This window comes from Bactrocera latifrons, unplaced genomic scaffold (assembly GCF_001853355.1).
Source record: "Bactrocera latifrons isolate USDA-ARS-PBARC rearing strain unplaced genomic scaffold, ASM185335v1 scaffold_225, whole genome shotgun sequence".
NCBI lineage: Eukaryota > Metazoa > Arthropoda > Insecta > Diptera > Tephritidae > Bactrocera > Bactrocera latifrons.
The window spans coordinates 442279-457391 of NW_017535797.1; the positions used below are offsets into that span (position 1 = coordinate 442279).

Below are 15113 nucleotides of genomic sequence, written 5' to 3' on the forward strand. Positions count from 1 at the left end.
TTTGATTTTGAAATATAATCATTAAAAAATTATTGATTAAAATCAATTAATCAATAATATTAAAATTTAGTTTTTATTATAATCAGTGTCTTGTCTAATGTACATATATATGTAACTCGCGAAATATTTTAAAAAATATCAAACTTCTAATTTTGTGATTTTTTTAATTTAATTGTCCGTTAATGTAAATAACAATAAATTCATAAATATTAAATGTAAGTTTTAAAAATCCGTGAAACAAAACGCATTATTTCTGTGTTATTCCAATTTTTTGGCAGTATACTGTTTACTTACTCAAGAGACACCAATGTAGCAGTCGTACATGCATGCATAAATGCAAAACATATACATAAATACATACATATAAATAAAAATAAAAGAAATTGTTTTAAGAAAACACCACATTCATTGTGAATTAAAATAGTATATGATATATAGTATATTTAATATATATATATGAATGAGAATAAACGTGTTTATAAACCAAATGCGTCTATTTATTTCAAAGGTCAATGATGAGTGAGTGATATTAGCGGGGCATTAGTGTTATGCGGAGACTCTGCACACAGGACATATGTGCAACTTTTACGAATCGTTGAACTTTGTTACGAAATTGACGTTCTGTAAAGAATGTGCTTCGTGCGCTTCGCTCAACTTATGGTCAACATAATCGGCCTACTGAGGGTATTATTTGCAACACCATCCCAGCACTCAATAATATTCGACCGAATAGATCACGTTCAGCACGTAGTGAGGAAAATGCTCGTATAACAGCCGTTGCTGAGCGCGTGCACGAAGACCGCCGTTCCCAGCAACTCGAACTGACGTATGGAACAACTTGGCGTCCTCGACCTTCCCAAGTGACATCGTTTCAGTCTATGGGCTCTTGAAAAGTTTCAAGAAGATCCGACGTTTTCGAGTTAAATTTTGTTCAGCGATGAAGCCCAGCGGCTGGGCAGTTGTCTCCGAGCTCCGATTTTGTATAATATATTTCTAATATGAAATAAAAAACCAATATCAACAATTTGGCGGTCCAGAACAACTCCTAGTACTCGAGAACCATTTAACTCAGTCTAACACCCAGAAATCATGTAAACAACAGAAACAAATAACTTTTTCGGAATGTTGCTAAGTTGAGTTTTTTGAACGGAAACCTTAACATTTTTCATTTAACAATGATTATTAATGAAATAATGAATATAAATGAAAATTAAAAAAGTTATTGAAACTTTAATCTCATTTTATTTTCCAAATCGGTTTGTGCGTACTAGAAATACATATTTATATATTATTGTGTATGAAAAGTCTTTAACAGCTTTAGGTACGTAAACCTCAACCGTCTTATATAGTATTTTAAATGAATTCAGCTAGAAAATGCGTTAGCCGTAATACACTTAAGTTATAATAGTTTCTTATCAAATAGTTATCGTTTAATCGATAGAAATTTGTCGAACCTAATGTAAACAATTTATATTTACAAGTGTTATACTACATAATGTTATTATTCTACCAACTAACTCTAACAGCAAGATAACAATTTTTACATATGAATGTACGAAGTAATAAAAAAGTATAATTGATCTTTAGTTGACAAACTTTGTGTGAGCAAAGTGTGTACTAAAAACTAACGTAACAATTTTTTTTAATTTTTAATTTTAATAGAAAATGCTTAAATTCTAGAAAACAGGCAAATATAACCTCACAAAAGAGGCGACGCGTTCAACAGTGCTAAATGCGCTTAAAAACGCAATTCGTGAGCATTGATTTTTTCATAAATCTCCGGTGTCAGCAGTTCATAGCGTCCTTTCGGCGTCTGATAGTAAATTGTATCTTTAATGGTAGAAGGATCGAAACCCTCTTTTTGCAAGTCCACTTTACGCAACTTAAATGTGCCGGTCATATCGATTTTGGTGAGGAAACGCAAAAATTGTGGGCGCGCATACGTAGGCAAAACCTTCGCCAATTTCTCGGCGAACACCTCCAAATTCACTTCGTTGTTGGGATCATAAATAGCAGCCATGCCGGCGCGTCCCTCCGTATGCGGTATGGTCACACCGTAAACAACAGTATCCTTATAACCAGCGACATTGCTAACCTGCGCCTCCACCTCGCTAGTCGACACATTCTCACCCTTCCAACGGAACGTATCGCCGGTACGATCTTTAAAGAACAAATAACCGCGCTCATCGGCAACCAAAAGATCACCGGAGAGGAAAGCCATATCTCCTTTGTGAAATACGTCGTGTACGATTTTCTTTGCCGATGCTTTCTCATCCACATAACCGAGAAATTCACGTGCTGAATTACCTTTAACAATTTTACCGATAAACACGCCAGGTTCGTTGGGTTCACACAGTTGACAAAGGCCGTCGGGGCCACGTATTGGCTCACCAGTATCAGGATCGGCACGCAGTATTGAGATGGGATAAACTTTCGGCAGTATACGTGAGACGAAACCAATCGCCCCGACTGTGCTGTCATTATTCATAATATTTGCATTACCCTCCGTAGCGCCATAGAATTCACCTACTTTGGGTATATTGAAACGTTCGACGAATTGTGGCCAGATTTGTGGGCGCAAACCATTACCGAAAATGAGACGTACTTGATGAGCGCGATCGTTGGAGGATGCTGGGGTTGCAAGTATATAGCGTGCCATCTCGCCAATGTATTGACCGACCTGTGGATAAGCGGAAAAAGTCTGGTTTTTATTATGGAATAAACGGACGATATAACGAATGGATGTGTGAAGGCATGAGAAGAGCAAAGAGTTCACCATGCGTTATAGCAGAGTTACTTAGAGTTCAATTAATAAAGGTAGATGATATGAAATATTGGCAGAGTACGGAGCCTGCCTAATACTTCAAGTGTTTGATAGAATGCATTATTACTTACGGTCGCCTGGAATTTGACGCAATCAGCAAAGTAACCGGAGGCTGAGAACTTTTTGCGTATCGCTACAGTAGAACCAAATAGAACTGACTGACCCATACTCATAATGCCGCCAGCAGTATGATAGAGTGGTAGCGGTGTATAGAAGATATCGTCCTGACGGAAACCCATGGTGTAGTTAATGCCAGCCGCAATGAAAAGATAGCTGAAACATTTATGAGTAATTGAGAGTTACAAGCCACAAACCACTTTAAACCTACCGCGCGTGTGAGATCACCGCCGCCTTAGGCAATCCAGTCGTACCCGACGTATAGATATAGACCAGACGATCATGATGATTGGCGCGATCCGCTGTGGTCGCCACTTTACGCTTCTCCACAGTTTCCAACAATGTAGTCATATCACGCGCCGTTGCGATTACTTCCCCATTTGCTTCATTATTGAATTGATATAGCGGCACATCAACGGGTATATCATTACGTACATCTTCTACGGCATCTTTGAAACTTTCACCGAAAATCAAGGATTTACAGTGTGCCACCGTAATGCTGTGTAAAAGTGATGGGCCACGCTGATTGGTGTTGATCAACGGTGTGATAACGCCGATTTTCGACAAACCCAACCAAATGCCGACGAATTCAGCGCGATTCTCTAATAGCAAGCCGACAACGTCACCCTTGCGAAAGCCTTGTGCATGAAAAAGGTTCGCAACTCGATTTGAAAATTCATCCAATTGTCGAAAGGTCCATTTTTGTGTTTCGCTGATTATCGCATATTTATTCGGATTCTGTTTGACTTGCATTTGGAATATGTCGGCGATGGTGAGATTTTCACGTTCATATTTTTTGGTCAGACGCAGCAGCTTGAGGTAAGCCCAGAGTGCGCTGCAATGAAAGGGAACAAAAAAGCTTGCGTAAAATAGAGTTCAAAGGCAAAGTTTTCTTTTTATTTTACATTCGATTTTGTGTGATAGAAATAGTGCGAAAATCAAGTGCTAGAAATAGTTAGTTCTTATTTTTTTAATTTTTATTAAGATATAATCAAGTAATTCATAGCAGAACGAAACTTCGTAGATAAGGAATTATCGAACCGCAAATAAAATAAACTTTAATCGTTTAATCGTACGCTTTATCGTACGTTTTTTCTGAGTACAAAACTAACCGAATTTTATTGGCAGATTAGCATTCAAAAGTCATAAACACCTATGCAATGCTTGGCCGCGAGTATTTGCTATTTGCTGACTTTCTCATTCTCTTTCTCCACTTTTTTGCTGGTATGACCATTGTACTTTGTACCGTGTTGACCCAAGTGGAGTGCATGCTAAAATACTTCACAAATACATTTACTCAAATTGCTTTTGGGATAAGATTATCGTTATGGGTTGTAAATATTTGTTTGCAGTTAGGAAAAGCTAAGGAAACAGCTACACGGGAGTCAATGTAGTGTTTTAGAAAACTTTAAAAAAATATTTTTTATTTCATACTGTCCTCGCAGCAGCCCCGTATTTGAAATTTACATTCCAATATTTTCTTGGCGGTAACAGACGTTGTCTACTAAATTTAACTTATATACGCTTCATGTGGTACTACAATGTTCCAGTCTGTGAACATGCAAGGCGCTGATAAAACTATTATTATTAACTCACTTAAGTGCATTAAAACAAGATTTCAACATTCTTCCAAGTCCAATTCTTCAATTTCTGATCAACAGCATTATTTCTGATACCTCTTTAGCATACACCGTTAACAGAAATAGCAGATTCAGTGGAAATTTAATTGAAAAGTAGGCCAACGAAGACGCCACTCAAAAAAGCACATCGAATTTTTAAATATTGGTCTTCTTTTTCAATTCCGGAGGAAAAAATCATATACCACTATATGTACATAGCACAATTCATTCTAACATTTACAACATTTATTTTTGCGAATATGAAGAAGAGAACCAACTTATAAATATATTAGAGGTGGTGGTGATGGGTAACGAAGCGATCAAACCATACAGCCTCTCAAATTCAACTGCCAGCCTCAACGGCTGTCTGGACTAGACTTGGTGCGCCCTGTCTTCCTAGCTAAGAAAACTCTGTCGGCCGAGGCCAGAAGGTATATTCCATCCATCGCGCAGAGAAAATGCTGTTACCTAATGAGCATTTTATTTACATTTATTTTTAGAGCCGCTCAGACTGTACTCTTGACTTGTATTCATTGGACGGGATCTAAATACAACACTACTATCAAAGATATTTGTGTGGCACAAGGCATTCAGTGAAGAACGTGAAGTATTCGAAAAGTTGAGACATCGGAGTTGACCATCCACATCTGCTAATGAGGATATTTGCTTGAAAATCGTCTTGTTGGTATCGGAGAGATAGCAAAGGATCTCAACAGCACTTAAGGATCAGCTTAACACATTTTTGTTAACTTGTAGCAGAATCTTTTGTAAGAACGATGTTTGACAACATAGATGAGAACCTTACATACACCAAAGGCATTATTACTAATGACGAGACATTAGTTTATGAATATAACGTCGAAATTGTACAACAGTCTAACGAATGGAGCTCTAAACATGAGCCGAAACCGAAAAAGATACAAAAATCGCTGAAGTCCACTGAAGACCATTCCAATCCAAGCTATACCAACTGTATAGACAATTGGAAAAAGCGTTGGGATGCTTGTATTTTGGCTTACGAGCTTACACAGATTTTGAAGGCGGTAATATAGATTTGTATTAAAATACGTTGAACTATTTTAATTTCGTCCGGGGCAAATTTAATCAAATGGTAAGTTAGGATACGCATTATTAACATATGTTTGGAATATAATCTCCTTAGAGGTAAGACTTTCATATATCATATTCTAACTAAACAAAATCGTCTTTACTATTATTCATCTGATCCAACCAACTAGAAGATAGTTCTCTCTTGACCTTTTTAAGATTTTGGCGTTATACAGGGGCAAAAAATGGCGGGAGCCTTCAATTATTACATTCTACAACATTGGGCTGGGAATTCAACCAAATCAATATTTTACTTCAGATTGATTGGGTCATACTAAAAGTAAGAAAACAGTTCTCCGTTTTTCGAAGTTAGCCCACAAAATCAAAACTTTTACCTTGAAATTTTAAATGTCAGCTTATGGAAAAAATCATTGTCAACAGTAGTATATAATTTTCTACAAAATTATAGATATGGATACAATACAAGTTTTCCGTTTAGAGGTCAGTAGAGTAATCTTTTTTCAATTTTTTTTTTTTTTTTTTTTTTGTTGCATTTTCTGTTCCCTTAATTAATGTAGAAACCCTCTTTACCATTGGAAGGTTTCGAAAAAGGCGCAAAGATAATAATACCGCTCGAGGTTCAGAGCGCTCGGAGTGCACACCTCAAACTTTGAACGTGTTTTTCGCAAATTAAATTTTTTTAAACTGGCGGACGTAATTCCAGTCGAACTACTCAACCGATTTGCTCAATTTTTTTTAATGTTCACAAAACGCCTGGCTATCGTCACTACTAGATTCATAATCTTTTTATAATTTCTTGGCAATGTTATGACAAAATTTTTAAATTTATCAACATTCTTTCATGATTCTAGTAGGGACGATAACCGTACTTTTTTATAATAAATTGGGTTTTTATGTTTCAGATGATCCAAACATGAGAAATCGTGTCCGCCAGTGAAAAAAAAAATTCGGAAAAAATTTGTTTATACACTCCACGATATACCTATCTTTCTATGAAAAAAAAAATTTCAAAAAAAAGGCCAGAGTACCCCACTCACCCCTTTTTAATATAATAGGATACATTTCAAGCTTATTTAACATATATGTATGTACTATGAATCTTTAAAATCGTGACAGTATTTTTCCAATAGAAAAAATTTGCTTTTTTCGAAGATCTGACTTATATCCCATTCAGTCACAGTCATATAAATTTTATAATTTATTTCAATGAAACCATTTAATATTTTTTTTTCGAAACTAGTTTATTACAGATATTATTATAATACTATACTTACATGCCTTATTGCAGGGCAATGCATTTCGAACTCAATTATTTCGTATTTACTTTAGATAAGCAGTCATTCAGAAGTGCATTCACCTAACGGTAGCATACACACTGTATACATATCGTCATATACTATAAATCTTTAAGTGGCTAATATGTAACGCTTTCTGATTATATCTACAGTTTTGTTTCGACCTCTTTATCGCCTTGTTAATAGATATGTATGCGTGTACTTATATATTTATATAAAAGCGAATGTACGCACTTACATAAATTACATGAATATGTATGTATATGTGTCATATAGGTCAATGACTGCCGCCATTGAAAGTGAATGTTTAAAATATAAATAAATTGCATTCGTTAATGAGTGTAGAAAGCCATAAAAAATCTATTAAAAATAAACTTAGGTCGGATGTAAAGGAACTTAAAATTGTTGAAGTATTCAAATAGTACACAATTTCATTACTGTTATTTTTACTATTACTGAGGAGAGGGAAAATTAAAGCATACAAAATTGACTTTTTGGTCGGATGATTCCACTTAAGACACACTTAGCCCTAATTAAAGGAATAAACAACTATATGTCTACGGAATATGCTCCAGTGCATAACAAATCAGCTATGACAACTAATTTCAATGCCCGAAAAATCAGCTGAATTGCTTATGAAATGGAAGCCCGACCTCGATCTCAGAATCGTGAAGGAATACAGGAAGGAAGTGCTAAGCCGACTAGGTCTTTGCATCTTACAGAATTATCATTATCAGAAAACATCACCGAAAAACTAATTCGACTGTGTAAACTGATGTTAAGCAATACCAAAAACTCGTTTAGAACCTCTCCAAGAAGTTCAATACCAAACGAGGTTTCAGACAAGTCTACCTGTCGTGCGACTTCTTCAAACCACAGTTGGAGAAAAAAAAATCGAGTTGCAGGGCTGAATAGAGAAGATACAATCTTCAACAAAATTGTACAAAACAACACTACTACCTACCCCGTTCTGTTATATGGTACAGAGGCATGTGTAATGACATCACCGGATGAGTTGATCTTAGGGGTGTTCGAGTAAGGATTTGCGGCAGATTTGTGGTTCTTTGCGCATTGTCAACAGAGAGTACCACAGACGACGAAACGATGAGCTGTATGAGATATACGACGACATTGACATAGTTCAGCGAATTAAAAGATAGCCGCTACGCTGGCTAGGTCATGTTATCCGGTTGGAAGAGAATACTCCACCTTTGAAGGTTTTCAATTCAGTACCCGCCGCTGGAAACAGAGAAATACCTCCTAGGTATCTCGAATCGGCGCCAAATAGCGAACAAAATAAACGACTGGCGAGCTGTTGTTAACTCTGCTAAAACCGCCTAAGCGGTGACTACGCCAGTAAAGAAGAAAAACATAGACCGCGAGGAGACAAACACCTTTCATATATTCTCAGTATACAACAAAAAGACGATTTCCTTCCTTGTTGGCTCATCAGCGTTGTAGTTTTTTTTCAATTAAAATATATCGTAAAATTTTGTATTCGTAGTCTTAGAGCTATAGTAGGAAGCCAAAACAGCTTTGATATGCAAGATTTAATAACAACGTCAGTTTGGCAAACTGATGTTGTGTCAGATCTTCAGCAGGCAATTGCTCGTGGATTCTGGATAGCAGCATGGAAATTGCTCTAGTGCTATCTTGATAACTTCCTTTGAGCACGTCTCGACTTAAGGCCTCTATAATATAAATAAAATGTAGAGTCTCTAATGGTACCTGTTGCACAATCGCAATGGTATTCCTTTAACAGTGTTGATAATGCTATTGACCTAAATCTATATAGTCGGCGCCCCTAGTATTAAATTCATAGGATTTTTAGAGCAGACATAGCCTGTGAGACACAAGCTTTAAAGACCACCGGTTAAGTATCCGTACTCACCTCATTTATAACTAATATTATGATCCCGCAATTGACTTTTATTGAACATCGTAAGTATTCATTACATTGCAATATACTGTTTACTCAGCGAGCTCAATTGAGTGCGAAACTTTGATCGAGCAGAAGAGCTATTTTACAACAGCAATATGTTTAAATGTGTAAATACATCAATAAACCGAAATATTTATATTACTACAATAAATCACATGTCATTGCATAATATGTAACTCATATATAAAATGCTAATTCAATCATTTTTCCGGTCTGCCGGTAAAGAAAAAATAATAAAAAATGGAAACCTGCAATTCATCGTAACAAGTAATCAAATCAAGTACCGGTATACTAATGGATTCATAGATTTATATTGTGGTTATAGAATTATATGACTGTGGGTATTATAGAGGTATACACATATACTATTTAAGCGAGTTGTTGAAATTTAATATGCAACTGTGTGCATATCAACTAAAATATATATATACGATACGTATCAACTTATGTGTATATGTATAGCTATATATATTTTTATACCCTGAACAGGGTATATAAGTTTGCTTAACTTCTTCAAAGTCTCTCAGTTTTTGTTATCAATCGATCTGAAACTCGACAGAGGACCATTTCTCCCCAAGAAGCTGCTCATTTGTCAGAATGTAATGGCTACAACGAAGAATAAAAATAAAACCCTTGTATTTATAACTTTTTTATTTGATAAATTTTCTTTACGAAATTTTGGGTAGATTATTATCCTAAGAAACACTATAATCTCCCAACAAATTGTTCAGAGCGGACTACGGGAGCATACAGCTGTCACACAAACTGAACGATAAAAGCGATTACTTGTATGCACCCTTTTTTTGTTTAGAAGGGTATTATATCTTCACTGCACCCGAATTTAACGCCTTTCCTTGTGTTTATGTAAACGTATGACAAATACAACGAAGATGCACTTAAAGTCAATCACTTGAAAATATATCTGGAATTGCCTATAAAGCAGCAAACCACATATTATTTCTCTAATTACCGCAAGCAATTGTAATTGAATTGAAAGAAAATATCGATGTATTATTTGCAAATGGTTTTGCACTCTAAGTCTTCTTTGCATGCAATTTTCATAATACTTTATTTTTTGTTTGTGTGGAAATTTACTTCCTGCTAATATTTATAAATAAAATGAAAAATAAAAAAATATAAAAATGTAAAGAGGAAATAAAAAAATATTTTTATTTTAGAATCAGTATAACCAAGTCTGTATACATTTACTCACTTAGCATATATAGTATATAGTTATACCATATATACTTATATTAATGTTTAAACAAAATCATACAAAAAAGCCAAAAAGCCTCGAAGTTTCGCCTCAACTTCGTCAAGGTTGCTGCAGCATAACAAACTGCTTTTCGTCAATTTTCAAAACCGAACCACCAAACTCCGACATAATCAACAGTCAAGCAGCCAGATACTTCAAGAAAGCTGCACAAAATGCGCAAAAACCAGTTTGATAAAAATAAAAAGTGGCGACTAAAGTAGAAATATAGATCTCGGTGCGGCTTTATGGCACAGCAAACCTCCATAACATGAATGCGAATGTAGTATGTACATATAACAGTAAAATATGTTCAAAGGTCGAAATAATCTTAAAGCGTCGATTTTTTGCTTCTTTCAATGCAAACTAAAGTGTAAGCGAAAAATGCAAAAGTTGATAAAAAGTATAACAAAACTATTCTTTAGAAGAAAACCTTTGAAACTGGTAAAAAAAAAAAGCTTTTCAATTCAACAATAATAATAAGTAAATATCATAGTATAATTTTAATAAAATTTAAATTTGTAATGATAAAAAAAGAATAAACCTTAATTACAGTTGCACCAAACTATAACACTCTTTATAAATAAAAAAAATTCTCCATTAAAAACTTGATTTTGATCGATCAGTTTGACAGCTCTCTGCTATAGAGATGCGATATCAGGTATTCCGACAAATGTGCAACTTCTTGAAGAGAAAAGCACATGTGTTAAATTTCAGATTGGCACCTCGAAAACTGAAGGACTATTTCGCATATTTACGAACAGGCATACATGGCTAGTTCGACGCAGATCGTCACGCTGATCATGGGTGATGGAAGGAGAAGTACTTCTTTCAGCCTTTGTGTCAAGCTGTCATGTTATTTTTGTTCAGTATTTTTTGTAATTTCATGTTTTGTAAGGAATATGTTTCGCGCTTCGCTCAACTTATGGTCGACATAATCAGCGTACTAATCGTACTATTCGCAACACCATCACCTATCTTAAGACCCAGAATTCATAATTTAATTCGACCGAATAGACCACGTCCAGCACGTACTGAGAAAATATAGCAGCCTAGCTGAGAGTGTACACGAAGACCGTGCAAAGTCGAGTAGGCGCCGTTCGTAGCAACTCGGACTGACGTATGGAACGACTTGACGCATTTTAAGTCGATATCTCAAATTGAAGGGTACAAAATGCACCTTGTGCAGAAAATAAAGTCGCTCGACCTCCCCAGTCGACAACGCCTCGATCGATATGCTCTTGAAAAATTCTAAGAAGATGCCACCTTTTCGGTCCAAATTTTGTTTAGCCCATTTCTGGCTTGATAGCTATGTAAATAAGCAAAATTACCGCATTTGGGACGAAGAGCAACCTGAAGAGATTTAAGAACCGCCGGTGTGTGAACCGGGTAAGTCATCAGTTCATTTTGATTCAAAAATGATGCCGATGAGAACGTAACCGTCAATGGCGATCGCTTTCGCGTCATAATATCAGATTATTTGATGCCTGAAATTGGAGCCAGTGATCTCGGCGACATTTGGTTTCAACAAGACCGCACCACTTTCCACACATCGCAACAATCAACGGATTTATTGAGAGACCCCTTCGGTGAGCAGATTATTTCATGTTTTGGGCCGGTTGATTGGCCACCAAGATCGCGTGATATCATACCGTTGGACTCTTTTCTGTGAGGAGATGTCAAAAGTCTATGGAAACAATACCGCTTCGATTCAGGCCTTGGAGAAAAACATAACGCGGCATATTCAACCCAAGCTACTGATTTAATAAACTCACAAATGATAATCAGCCATATGAGTTGTACGGAGTTGCTCTTTTAAATGTCAATTTTAAACGAACGCTAATCAATATAGCCCTCAATTTATCGCTTTTTACTTGTACATTCATCAATATAAATATATATATACTTCAAAACACTATATACACACAAATAAGCTAAATTGCCGATAGTGCTTAATTAATCAGCGCCCAGTACATACATGAATATATACATATGTATGTATAATATATATAAATATGTAAATACTTATATATACATATACACATATAATTGCTTGCGATCACCAACAGTACGCAATGTAATGATTGAAAGTGACAATAAAGTAGTGAAACGTAAATAAAACAGAAAATGTTCTTCAAGCGCCAAATTTGTACGTAAAACAATTCTGTAGGTCAGTGGTGGCGTCCGGTACATTGAACGGTAGCCAGCAAAGCTTTATGATATTACTTCACTTTTGCTTTTGGCATTCCTCTATTACTACTTACGTTTTTGGTTTTGTTATATTTTTCTTTTTGTAATTTTTTGTTTAACATGTTGAATTTTACATTCACAGCGATGGTAGGCAGTTAGAATTTTAATTACTTGGAGTTATAAGTTTATTGTATACGAGTTTTATTTAGATGTATGTCTGTATACATATAGTACTTATAAAAATTTGAATACAAAAAATAAAATTCAATCACGTTATATAATAATTACCTATACGTAGTACGATCGCTTAAAATCGTAGTTTTTACAAGTTTTTTAAGAAAATCTTAAGTATTTTTGTATTTATACAGAATTATATACAGGGTTTTTCAATAAGAGTCATATGATTTCTTTAAAACAAAAGACACACTAATTATTAAGGAAATTCTCACGTTTTTTATGTTCCATGACTTCTTTTGCAAGAACGAATTCGATGAACCCAACTTTTGAGTACTTTTTCCACTAAATCAAGCCATATGTCAGGAATATCACGTTCAATATCAACAAATCATCGAATCTCTAAATTTTCCGCACAATAATTCGGTTGTGGCACCTACGAACGTCTTGTTAAAACCAGTTAATGTCAAGATCAATTCTTTGGTTAATAAAAAAGCTTTGTCTTTTCAAGTGGTTCAGAAGTAAAATCAATAAATTCAAGACGTTTACGGTGGTTCATGGCTTCAGTTCTTGACTGAGAATAATACTGAGCAAGTCCAAATCCTTTCTCATAATCCGCAAGGTTGTGGCTTGCGACAGTCCCAATTCTTGAGAACGTGGTCATTAGCATACATATTTATTACATATTTTCAACCCTCTGTTAACTTTATAAAAAAATATTTTCAGTTATTCTTAAAGTTAAAAAAGCTATTTCATACACTTGAGGTTAAGTTAGTTTAGTCTGGTAGGCCAATAACCCACGTATAGACAAGTTTTGGTTTTGTGCGGTACAAGATGGAGTTCAGATGGACCTAGTACCATGAGGAGTAGTCATCCTTTAGGATGTCTGCGCTTAATGCGAATTTCAACATACAAGGGGAGAGTCGCGGAGTGTCACTTATGATCGATATAATGTATAAATTTTAACTTTTAGGGAGGGGGCCTCATTCTGCAGGTGTGCGTCGCCATCAGACAGTGATCAGTTACTATTCGTCCCATATTCTTACACTATTTTCTATCGCGCCCCTATAGGAATTTTGCGTACTTCCGTTCTACCTTTTTGCACATTATTTTTGCAGTTTTTCACCCAGGTAGCTCCTTCTATTGGGTTTTTTTTCTACCATCTTCTGTTCACATCGTTGTTATACAATATATGGGTTTCCCAATTTTGATCTCGTTTTCGGATTATGCCCTTACACCATTCTTGATAATCTCGTCCACAATTTCATTGCTCTCGTTGGTTTTGTGGCCTGGCACGCAGTAGATTTGAAGTCGCTTGCTTCTGGCAACACTTTCCACCGCTGCGCTGCTTCCCAAGACACTTTTGGCCGATATGCGCTATCTTGATTGCTGCTTGGCTATCTACGTAGATGTTGACTCTGGAATTGACGGCGGATGCATTGGAGGTCAGCTCCGCGACTTTTGCAATAGCAAAGACCTCAGCTTAAAATATACTGCAGTGTCTACCTCATGGTTAACTCTGTACAGTATATCCCCGTATCAACTCCATACTCCATTTTTGGGACATTAGCAGTGCAAGAAAATCAGATTTTCTTATAAACTCACCATTTGGGCCAATTTAACAAAAAAATCATTGCAAAAAAAAAGGAAAAAGTTAAAGACAACTCAGCTTTTATATGCAAATCTATCTATTCGCACAAAGAGAATTTACACTTTTAAAACACTGTAGATTTTCATGGTATTATATACATATATTACCGTTAAAAAGAAAAAAAATAATAATAAATTTTAAAATTCGTGTAAATATTTTATGTTTATGGTTTTAAAAATCGTCATTATTCGTAGTTTTTGCCTCTGAAATCTTGCAAACCGTTCTTCCGTGTTTGGGTCCATGTTGAGGAAATGATTTTCTAGTCCCGTCGAAACTTTTAAACTCGTATTACGATAAAACTCTCGAAAATTAACCTGTAATTCCTTCAGGTGCTGGCAAATACTTTGTATTAAAAACTGTTTCGAAAGAATTAAACATTCATTATCCGATGAAACCGTCAATAGATTACAAATAAGTTTGGTATCTTATTAATTTACGTTGAAGACACAATTAATATGCCACAGACAAATAAAATGCTCTCATTCTTTCATTAAAGTACCTCAGATATAATCCCCAATCACATATTAGTGGAGTGCCGTAAGGCATAAAAATAGTAAAACCTCGGAATCCAGGGACTGTCAATGAATCATTACAAAACTTTGGAAATGTGTTTTTAATAGTATATAGAAAAATGTTAAAAAAAAAAATTGCCCGATCTGGATTACAACAATTTTTAACAACAATTTACTGAAAAATAAGAGCCGAAAGGGGAAAAAAATGTTTACAGTAAAGTTTTTAATTTTATATGTTATGAATTATGTTTGCAAAGTAACTTTAATGTTAATTTCATTAACTATATACATTATTGTTCATTATTATCGTCGTCGATCTCGTTGAGGTAGATTGTAGGTAAAGAATTAGTACAGCTTTCACCATTGCATTCTAAGCAATCTGGTTAATTTTTATTTTGCAGATTGACTTTTACATTTAACAAAAATGGATAACTGGGACACTGAAACAAGAATTTGGATTGTCCGCCGC

At 35.3% G+C, this 15113-nt stretch overlaps 1 protein-coding gene across 2 annotated transcripts in view; it reads right to left on the bottom strand.

The window, feature by feature from the left end:
* Positions 1-1219: 1219 nt before the first annotated feature.
* LOC108968693 (long-chain fatty acid transport protein 4-like) overlaps positions 1220-15113 on the bottom strand; it is a 30940-nt gene continuing 17046 nt past the window's right edge. For both annotated transcript variants that reach the window (XM_018932867.1, XM_018932866.1), the window contains 3 exons: positions 3153-3776; positions 2896-3097; positions 1220-2680 (listed from right to left, as the gene is read on the bottom strand). In XM_018932867.1, the coding sequence (XP_018788412.1) occupies positions 1739-2680; positions 2896-3097; positions 3153-3776 (1768 nt within the window). In that variant the 3' untranslated portion in view covers positions 1220-1738. The remainder of the gene's footprint in view (positions 2681-2895; positions 3098-3152; positions 3777-15113) is intronic.